The 11,262-nt window shown below is 40.7% G+C and overlaps 1 protein-coding gene across 1 annotated transcript in view; it reads left to right on the top strand.

The window, feature by feature from the left end:
* Positions 1–359: 359 nt before the first annotated feature.
* Positions 360–11,262, top strand: part of BMT2 (base methyltransferase of 25S rRNA 2 homolog) — a 168,906-nt gene continuing 158,003 nt past the window's right edge. Inside the window, exon 1 of the mRNA XM_066362511.1 lies at positions 360–680. Coding sequence (XP_066218608.1) covers positions 521–680 — 160 coding nt within the window. The 5' untranslated portion in view covers positions 360–520. The remainder of the gene's footprint in view (positions 681–11,262) is intronic.

Genomic DNA, 11,262 nt, shown 5'->3' with positions numbered 1-11,262 from the left:
ATAAAGGGCCCAACCTCGTCGCTAGAATATAACTAGCAGGAGGTGGACTGCCCAAAAGATGTGAGATAATTAGACGTCAGAATGCGGGTCCAACTAAGCAAACTCAGAGGCGCACGCGCATTTCGCACAGCCCATGTCTCGTATTGTCATCACAGCGCCTGCGCACAAAATCTGGGAAGGGCGGGGTGAGGAGAGGAGCCGCAGGGTTCACTGCTCCGGCCTTCTCAGCGCCTCTCTGCTTGCAAGCCCCGCCTCCTCCAGCTGTTCCCCTCACCAAACAACCCAGTGCGTCCTCCAGCGCCCTCCGTATTGGCCTTTGGCCGTTTCCGCCCAGCCCTCGGAAGTCCACCAATCGTCTTGTGCGTTTGGGTTAGCTCTTCCCCCTCTCTGCCCCGCCCTCAGGCCATCACTGGGGCCGTCACTCGGACTGTTCTGTCTGTCCTTCCGCTGCTACCTCCTTCCCCACCTCCTTCGTCGGGAGGGTGTCCGCGCGGGCCCCAGGGGCGGCGTCGTCGGCGAAATGGAGCTTGGGGCCGGCGGCCTAATCGCTGTTCGCGGACACGGGGCAGGACCCCCGGTCATTCCGCCACCCCAGGAGCGGGATCGGAAGCTGGAGCAGGAGAAGCTGTCCGGGGTGGTGAAGAGCGTACACCGGCGGCTCCGCAAGAAGTACCGGGAAGGTAAACAGTGAGCTGATCGGGGTGAGGGGGAAATGGGGGGCAGGCATCCTCGCCCCAACCCATATGCCCCGTATCCTCCGCCAAGGGGCGACCATTACCGCCTGAAGATTCTGCGAGGCAGCCCCCGCCAGTGCCGCTCGCTCAGGTCCGGCCCCTTCTTCGAGGGTCCTGAGGGAGTTGCAGGCCCGGGGGAGAACTGAGTCTCCCCGTCCCAGGCCCCAGCCAGTGCTGAGGTTCTTGTCACCACACGCGCGCGCATCCTCATAGAGGGAGTGGTGTCGCTCCTTGGGAGAGATGTGAAGGTAAAACATAGCGCAGGTAAAATCCATTTTGGAAAGACGGACTGAAAGAAACCCGAGTCGCCTCTCGCTCGCGCTAGACCAGCCTGTTTGATTTGCTGCCGGGTTAGATCGCTTCTTAACGACCATCCCTGAGGCTGAGCCTGGCCGCCTGGGCGCCCGGCGTCGACCTCCAGGCCGTAGGCCTCCCTGCCGACCGCGCTTTACCTGGTTAAAAGGGGGCGGGGCATCATTCCTGCGGCACTCGCGGTCCTGCTGGTGTTTGGTCTTAGTGTTTATTTAGGCGGAGGAGGAAGAGGTCTAGGGGTATCGCTTTTGAATGAGCATCCTGAGGACACAGATGCCCGGGAGAAACCGGCCGTCATCGGGAACCCGCCTATAGAAGAGTCTAAGCGAAGGAAGAAGTCTTAGTAGCTTTTGCTCGTGCCTGAGTACTGGTTAGCGTTGGGGTCCGCAGTTATACTTGGCATTTTTAAGTATAGACTTTTTTACAGAGGTATTTTATAATGATATACTGACTAAAAATTCTAAGTTTTTTCATATGCTCAGGAGAAATTTTAAAGATTTAAACGAGGGCTAATTCTACTTGCCCTAGGTTTAGTTTAATTGCAAATTGAGAACTCAGCAGTCTTCTACCGTTAGACTTAAGCTTAATTTAGGATCAGAAGCAAAATTATGACAGTTGATGGGATAAACGAGTAAGATCATGTTTTTTTTTATTACAATTTTCAATTAGTCTAGAAGATTAATCCTAAGTGTCTTTGTTTCTTTGAATATAGTTGGTATATTTTATTTTTCAAGCTCTTTAAATTCAAAGTTTTTTTCCGTTGGCAACTCAAGCCTACCAAAAAAATAGCTGCTTAAGTAACATTCTCAAAGAGGGCCTACAGTTATTTTTTAGTAGGTAAGCAACAGAATTATATAGTTAAGATGTTGAAATTTTTTTTTTTAAAGAATGCTTTAAACACCAACCCACAATTTATTCAGTAAAAATGAGTAGTTACCATAGCAACCATTGCATCATTTGTGATATTCAGAGCATGCACTTACATAATGGCATTCACTACAGATTTTTTTTTTTTAAATAAATTTTTATTAATGGTAATGGGATGACATTAATAAATCAGGGTACATATATTCAAAGAAAACATGACTAGGTTACCTTGTCATTAAATTATGTTGCATACCCCTCGCCCAACACTACAGATTTTTATGTTTGGAGAAATGAGTAAATGTACACACTTTCCTTTTATTTATCATGCTAATTTGTAAAAATTTAAGGTAATACACCTTTTAAAGAAAAAAATGACTACCATATAATTTAGTTCCCATATTTACCTTCTTATAATAATTTTATTATTATTCATAAATGAATAGGTTCCACTTAAATTAAAACACTATTAATGTGTTACATTTCAAATGCTATTTATACTTGCTTAGTTCCCACATGTTGAAATATTTCTATAAGCTTGAGTGTTAACCAAGGGAACCTTGCTTATAATGAGTATAGATACATGTCGTTACTAAGTGAATGATCTGGTGTGCTTCTGGGCAGGTTAAGTCCTGGCAGTCTAAAAACTTTTCAGTGAGACTGTTCTTTAGGTATCTTAATGCCCTGAATTTCACCAATGATGTAGAATTCTCTGGATGAAATTTATTCCAGTGGTATACAAAACCCCATTGGTGAACTAGTAAAATAAAAGATCCTAATGATCATGCTCATCCTACCTTTATTTCTGACATGTAGGTTAAATCTCAGTTGTGATTTCACAGAAATCTGTGGAAAAGTCTGATGGTGAACATAATATCAAAGAAATAATTCTTTAGTGTTTTCCTTTGAGGTCTTAGTATTATTGTAATACTGATGCTCCCCAGTCTGTGAACTTACTTTACATGTTCATTTACAAGTCAGCTATGGCCATAAAGTAATATAAATGGTGTTTTGAGGCTAGATCAGATTACAAGGGCCTATTTAATCAGTAACATAATATGAACTCTAATACTAATAACTGGAAACTACTATAGATTCCTTTTATAACATTTCTATCAGATAATGCAATGAAAATTCTATCTTGGGATCTTGGAATGTTAGACTAGAAAGAAGCCTTAGCATTTATTAGTGATTCCCAAGTAGACTTATCTGAGTACTTTTTAGAAAATTTCTCTGTTCTACTTCAGATATACATTCTCAGGATCTCTATTATTGGGGTCTGGAAATTTGTTAGCCAGATTTTGAAGTGGTGAGCTAAATAAATTAATTCTTTCCTTGTACACGAGTGACCCAGACCCCCAAATATTAAAATAACTTGCTTGAATGTTGGTTAGTACTTCTTTAACACTGTACATATTTTATGGGAATAACAACCTTATTTTTCTCATTTTCAAGCTAACTGTGATTCTAAGTGTTGGTGGAATGGGAAGGGAAATGGGAAACAGAAAAGAAGCCCTAGAAATCGTGTTAGGTAAAAGGATGAAAATGATGGGAGTGGGGTGATTCATTGGGTAGGTATGATTAGCTGAGCTGAGCCTATGTGAGAGATTTCAGTCTGTTGTGGGAGAAAGTTAGGAAAGGAAATAAATTGGGATAGAAAGAAGAAGGCATAACATTTACCTGAATAGTAAGGACAGGAGTGAAAACTGAATGAGTGTAGGCTTGGTATATATAATTTTTATTCCCTTATTTCTGGTAGTGGAATTAATTGAAAATGAAGCAGGAATAAGAATGAAAATAAGATTTTTCTGCTGTCATAGAAAAAGATTTCTTTCCACTCTTCCCAATCCATTTGTACAACTGTGTTGATGGTAATGAGCAGTCTTAGAGTATGGGATAGTGCAGTGGTCCCCAACCTTTTTTGGGCCACAGACTGGTATAATGTCAGAAAATATTTTCACGGACCGGCCTTTAGGGTGGGACGGATAAATGTATCACGTGACTGAGACAAGCGTCAAGAGTGAGTCTTAGACGGATGTAACAGAGGAAATCTGGTCATTTTTTAAAAATAAAACATCGTTCAGACTTAAGTATAAATAAAACGGAAATAATGTAAGTTATTTATTCTTTCTCTGCGGACCGACACCAAATGGCCCACAGACTGGTACCGGTCCGTGGCCCGGGGGTTGGGGACCACTGGGATAGTGGAGATAGACTAGTGATAAAGACTAGCAGGTAAGTTTAATGCACTCTTTTCTTTTCCCTCTTTTCCACTTACTACTCCATTTTACTGCTTGTCTTGTGTCCCACTTAGAGATCCTTTGTCAGTTTGTACAAGGGTGAAGTGAGAATTGAAGATAAAGGTTATTGTTTTGGGCAGTGCTGATATCGGAAGTAGTTGCTAAGAGAAAATGGTAGGGTAATGTCTAGGACTCAGCCATTTGTAGGTAAGGGACAGTCTTTTTAGATTGATTTTATTTAAATTGAAATATGCTTGCAGGTATAGGTGTTTTCTATCTTTGCTATACAAAATTTTTAAAAATATGACCTCTGGCCCTGGTTGGTGGCTCAGTGGATAGAGTATCCACTTGGCGTATGGACATCCGGGGTTCAATTCCTGGTCAGGGCACACAGGAGAAGTGACCCTCTGCTTCTCTCCCTCTCCCTCTCCCTCTCCCACTTCTCTCCCTCTTCCCCACCCATGCCAGCGGCTTGATTGGATTGAGCGTCAGCCCTGGGCGCTGAGAATAGCTTGGTTGATTCGAGCATTGGCCCCAGATGGGGTTTGCCAGGTGGATTCCTGTGGGGCACATGCAGGAGTCTTTCTCATTATCTCCCCTCCTCTCACTTAAAAAGAAGAAATGATCTCCATGTAAATCAAAAACACTTTAAATATATCATGAGATGTATACAATTTTAATAAGACACAGTTAGTTTCGTTTTTTCATATCTAATTGAGACTTGAAATAGAACTATGTATATTGTCAGTTGTCTTTGTATGATTTTCCCCCATAAATCTTAGCACATAATTCTGTTACTATAATGAATGCTATTATGCTTGACATCTCTTTTTTCAAATTTAAAGTATTCATGTAACAATTCCAAGAAAATGTAAAGGCTGCAATTGTAAGGAAAAAAGTATGATCTTCATTTCATTTAGCTTTGACTTTTTTAACCTATCTTTACTTTAGCAAATTTCATCAGTTTATTTAGTCTCTGAATTTACTTATCTTATGAACTAAACTGATAAAATGGTTTACCACATAAACCTATGCACTTTATAAATTGATCAAAGAGAAATAAAATACATGTTAATCTGATACCAGTGGTATTCTTAAGGTCATGAGATTATGGGTGACCTTTATTACACTTTTCTGCATGAAAAAATTCATGATTTTTATAGCAATGACAATATAAAGTAGTTAAAATAAGCAAAACAGATTACTGATACCAAAGCAGAAAAGGAAAACACAGGATAGGTTGGTTCTGAAGACTAAATCTAGAAAAATTGTGTTACAAAAATTAGCATTTTTGAGCAGCATTTTAAGACTCAACAACTAAATAGCCTAGCTTAGCTGTTTAATTCTTGTTGATTATTGAAAGTGTTCTTCATAGCCTAACCAGTGGTGACGCAATAGATAAAGTGTCATCGACCTGGGATGCTGAGGTCACTGGCTTGAACGTGGGATCACTGATATGATCCCATGGTTGCTGACTTGATCCCAGAAGTCACTGGCTTGAGTGAGGGGTCATTGGCTCAGCTGCCCCCCCCCCAAGACACAAATGAGAAGCAATCAATAAACAGTTAAAGTGCTACAGCTACAAGTTGATACTTCTCCTCTCTCTCTCTCTATCACTTGCTTAAAAAATAAGAAAAAAGTTGTCCCTTATAGTTTGAGAGAAAGGGTGAGTTAGAATTGCAGTTTAGGATAAGCTGAAAAATACATCTGTGGTTGGTTATTCTTTAGCAAACACCTACAACGAGAATTGTGGGGGAAGGGGAATAATTTTAAATTAGAGATTATTTTAAACTAAAATCAGAAGGTCTAAATATAAAGGAATGAATGTAATGTGTTTTTCCTGAAACAAAGGTTTGGAATTGTCTTTTAAGATTAAGATAACAGACTATTTATAATTGAAATTTCCTTATTTTTTTTCCTTTGATGGACTTCCAACTTTAAAAATACTAACCAACTACACTGTCCCAGGAACTTTGAACGTGTTTTATTTTGTTTGTTTGTTTTACTTTTCTTTACATATTTTTCCCAGTAACAACCATTCTGATAAGAGAATCAGAAAGTGCTACATTTTGTGCTAGAATCTTTGCTGAGTCAGCAAAATAAGTAAGATCAAACCTATCCACAAAAAAGCCTGTTCACTTTGCCCTATGTGAGTTTGAACTGCTATTCTAGCAGAGGAACAAATAAAGAGTTTAATAATCAGTAACAATAAAAGATAAAGGGTACAGTGACTGATAAAGAGTTCAGTAAGGGGCACATAGTATTACAGCTATGTGATTTTGTTATTTTTTAGATATCTTTGTACTAAAGTATCTTTTTAAAGGATTTTTACATTTCAAAAAATAAAAAGTATTGGTGTAGGTCCTTTGATTGGTTTGTGGGAAAAATATGTAACAACAAATGTAGTGGACCTTAGTCTTAGTTCCACATTAGTAACTTTGTGAACACAGGCATCTCTATTATGTAAAAACTTTGTAGATTGTACAGTGGACAAAGGGGTTGAGGAACACTGAGCTAAAGTGCTATCTATTAAAGAAGGAATTGAGAAGAAAGGAGCTCAGCTAGGAGACTCTTAAACTAATAGGATTTAGAGTTAATAGCATAAATAACAGTAGTGATCATGAAAATAGAGAATAAGGCTGAAGGTTAGAATGAGTTTAGTCAATGTAAAGAAGAATCAGATGACTCCAAGACTGTTTGCTTGGGAAAATATAAGTAGCCATTACGACCTAGTTTGAAATGTGTGTGTTGGGATGGGAACAAGGAGAACAGAACAGAAAGCAGATTGGCTTGGCCTAGGGATAGTGGTAATGATTTAGTTTGGAATGTATCCCTTGGAAGTATTATAGAATTGGAAACGCTATCTGTGTAAACTGAAGCTTTGATGAGGACAGGTGAACTGACCAACAGAGTGATGATAATGTATAGCTGAGGACAGATCCTTTTAAGACACTAGTAGTGTCTAATTGTACATAAATGTGTGCTCCTCTTTCTGCCTTATGCTCCCATAGCACAGTTGTGCTTGCTTGTATTATATTTATCACTTACCAGTTTACTTGTCTGTTTTTTTCCACTAAGTTTCTTGAATAGACTCTGCCTTTTATCTTCGTATTGCTAGTACCTAGAACTGTCACTGGAGAAGGCCCAAGTCCAAGGGGGCTTTTGCCTCGGTTCTTGTCATGTTCATGAGAAAGAATTCAGGCAAGAGACGGTGCAGCGTTCAAGCAAAGCAAGCAGTTTATTAAGAAAAGCTATACATTCTGCATAAGGCACAAGCTGGCATCTGAGCTATCCTGAGCACCCCTTCTGTTGGGGTCTTAGGAGTTATATACTCTTAGTTTCAAGCTTTGTTTCCTTGTTATCAGATCTAATGTATAAGGTTTCAAGGCTCCCCTTCTCTGGTATTGGGACTAACATACAGGGTTTCAAGGCCATTTGAACATCTGGTGATTTTGTTTTGGCAGATCTTAGGACTGCCGACTCCCTCCTTCATGAGTGAGATAAACCCCCTTTTTTTCCTCCCCTCCCCTTTTCTTGCCCTGATAACTGTCTACCTGCCTAACAGGACCACGCCAGATAGATTGAAGGTGCACGTACACATGGGTTCGTGCACACACATGCACACACAGAAAGAAACTAATATAGGTAGTTCCTGTAGTTCAATATAATCTTTTTATATTCATAATTTTTGGGTGTAGTTTTTTTATAATGAATTTATGGTCATATCTTCTTAAGTTAATTGAGTATATTAACTAAATGTGAATTTTGCCCTTTTAAAGTGGTCAAAATTATCGTTATGAATATTATTCTTCAGGGTGAGATAAAACTAGGTTTACAGTTTTTATGGAAAATAATACCATAATTAATAAATAATAATACAAGAATAAACCATATTTTGCATACTCACAACTGTAAGCCTGCCAGAATGTATTCAAAGAGTTTTACATTTTGGACTAATTTTTATTATAAATATGCTTATAAGAAAGTGCTCCAAATAGAGAAGATATACCATGAGCCAAATTGTGTTGTAGATAATAATTTTTATCCATGCAATGTTTTATTTTTTTAATTAAATTTGTTCAGGTTGCCCCTAGTCTCATATATTATTTCACCAGGCATTTGAGTATACAACCTTGCTGTAGACCTGTGATTGTGAGCCATGGCTACACAGTGGGTTCATCTGGGGAGTATTAAAATATATGACCAGTTTCCACTCCAGACCAATTAAATGAAACTTCTGGGTGATTCCAGTGTGCCAGCCAGAGTTCAAACTATTACCAGAAATTTAACAAATAATAATACAGTTGCAGTGATTAAATAACTGCATTTAACTGACAAAAGACTACTTGTTTGTGGCTAGTAGAGTCAGTGTACTTTGCTCTAGTGTAAAACTTTGTTCATATTCATGAAAGTTCATAAATTAAACACTCATAAAGAGAGCCCTGGTGGTTTAGTGGTAGAAGCATGGACCTTGGCACTTACTTGACTGCCAGGTTTAATGTGTACCCTTGAGAAGGTGACTTAATCTCTCTGTAGTTCACTCCTCATCTGTAAAGTAAAATATCTGCCTTAATGGGTTGGTATTAGCAATAAATGAATTGATATTTGTAAAGTGCTTTTCAAATTTTAGTCATTGGTTGATGCCAATTCAACACACCATCCCCCTTGTGGTACTACTGTAAAGAAGGAAACTATTCAGTGCAGAACAGCTCAGTGGTGATACAGCATGGCAGTGAGGTGGCCTTGGTGCCAGGCCCGCATCAGCTCAGCATTATGCTCGGATCTGGTCAGCCCTGGTCTGCTGTGTTCTGCTGTCCTCTGCTCTGGTCTGCTGTACTGTGCTGTGCTGTGCTCCACTCCACGCTGTTCTACTCAGCCTCAGCTTTGGCAAGACATCTTAGGTTTTTCAGCTCCAGCCAGGGAAAGGCAATCTTTGGTCTTTGATGGAAAGGGAAAATGTGCTCCCTGAGCCAGAGGGAAGCTGACTTGTGTAGGCATAAGTCCCTGCCCCTGGTCCCCAGTTGGTCCATCCTGATTCAGATGAGGACTCCAGAGCTTCCTGGTTTGGTCTAAGGCACTGTCTTGAATTGTCAGAATGGAGCTTCTCTGATTGGTCAGTGAAGATGATAATGGGGATAGAGTTGTACAGCTCCAATTAGACAGGGAATGTCTCAGTCCTCTTGGCTGAAATAGGATTCCATGAACTTGTCAAGGGCTGGTGCAGATGGTAGAAATGCAAGTTAGGAAGGCCATTCAGAGTAGGAGGCAGGCAGCCTCTAAAGTGCAGGCTGCTCTTTGAAGTGTGGTTTGGGTGAGAGGCGACCCTCTGTTTAGAACAGTTGTTAGGCTCTGGCTTTGTTTTGCTTTGTTTTTTGTTTTGTTTTGTTTTTGTTTTTTCTTCTTTTTGTATTTTTTTTTCTGAAGCTGGAAACAGGGAGAGACAGTCAGACAGACTCCCGCATGCGCCCGACCAGGATCCACCCGGCACGCCCACCAGGGGCGATGCTCTGCCCACCAGGGGGCGATGTTCTGCCCCTCCGGGGCATCGCTCTGCCACGATCAGAGCCACTCTAGCGCCTGGGGCAGAGGCCAAAGAGCCATCCCCAGCGCCCAGGCCATCTTTGCTCCAATGGAGCCTTGACTGCGGGAGGGGAAGAGAGAGACAGAGAGGAAGGAGGGGGGGTGGAGAAGCAAATGGGCGCTTCTCCTATGTGCCCTGGCCGGGAATCGAACCCGGGTCCCCCGCACGCCAGGCCGACGCTCTACCGCTGAGCCAACCGGCCAGGGCGCTTTGGTTTTTTAATTTAAGGTCATTAGCCACCAGGAGCCCTTCTTAGTACGCATCTTCTTTCTCAGGGTCCACATACTGAAGCAGCATCTGGCATATAGGAAGCCTTAAGTTTGTTACATACATAATTTAAAAAATAAGTTATTTCTGTAGCGTGGATGCCTTTAAGGACTATAAAACATTGAAGACTGAGTGGTTCCTGGAAGAAAAGTATGACCTTTTTAGTACATTAGAATATAGTACCCCCCCATCAGAGAAATGACTAGTCATAACATGTTGGATATAAGATGTATGTGTTCAGTTGGTTTATTTGATTCTCAGAAGGTGCTTCAACACCAAGTACCTTGGATATTTTTTCCCATCTTGAGGTGTGTCACTACCCAGGTGCTCAAGAATGCTGAGAAGGCTGGTCTGTGTGAGGTTTAACTATGTTTATGAGACAATCTGGTCGTGAACACTTTGTTTTAATGTCTTGAAATAGCTGCTGAACTTGTTTCCCTGTGTACCTCATATTAAAGAAAATAACTCTTAAAGGTTCTTTGGACTTGAATTTGATAATCTATAATCTGGTCATTTATGGTTAAATGTATCTTACAGCCTGTATTTGGTAACATAAATACGTACTTAAGGAAAATTTGTATAGATTGTTAGTTCTGAAATTCTAAAAGTTCAAGACTTGCTTGTGAAACTCAAGTAAAGCTTTGTTTCTGGTTGTTGTTGCTGTTTTTTAGAGAATTTGATGACCCTTAAATTTAACAAAATACAATTTTAGTTTGTAATTTCTGTGCTCCTGAGACATAATTTTTTTAAAAAATTAAATTTATTGGGGTACAATTTAAGTACAATAAACTGCACCCATTTAAAGTGTACAATTCATTGGGTTTTGCCAGATGTATACTGCTATGAAACCATTCCCAAAATCAAGATATAGAACATTTCCTTGGCTCTGGCAGGTGGCTCAGTGGATAGAGCGTCAGCCTGGCATATGGAGTTCCTGGGTTCAATTCCCTGTCAGGGCACACAGGAGAAGCCACCATGTGCTTCTCTCTCCCTCTCTCTTTCCCTTCTCTCTTCCCCTTCTCTCCTTCTTCCCCTCCCACAGCCAGTGGCTCGATTGGTTTAAGTGTGGCCCCAGGTGCTGAGGCTAATTCAGTTGGTCTGAGTGTATCAGTTGCAGGCTCTAAAAATGGCTCAGTACTCAAGCATCAACCCCAGATAGGGTTGCCTGGTGGATCCTGGTCAGAGGGCATGTGGAAGTCTGCCTCACTATTTCCCCTCCTTTCACCGTAAAAAAAAAAAAAAAAAAAATCCTCAAGCTCCTTTG

This window comes from Saccopteryx leptura, chromosome 2 (assembly GCF_036850995.1).
Source record: "Saccopteryx leptura isolate mSacLep1 chromosome 2, mSacLep1_pri_phased_curated, whole genome shotgun sequence".
Classification (NCBI taxonomy): domain Eukaryota; kingdom Metazoa; phylum Chordata; class Mammalia; order Chiroptera; family Emballonuridae; genus Saccopteryx; species Saccopteryx leptura.
This window is presented reverse-complemented; position numbering and strand designations above follow the sequence as displayed.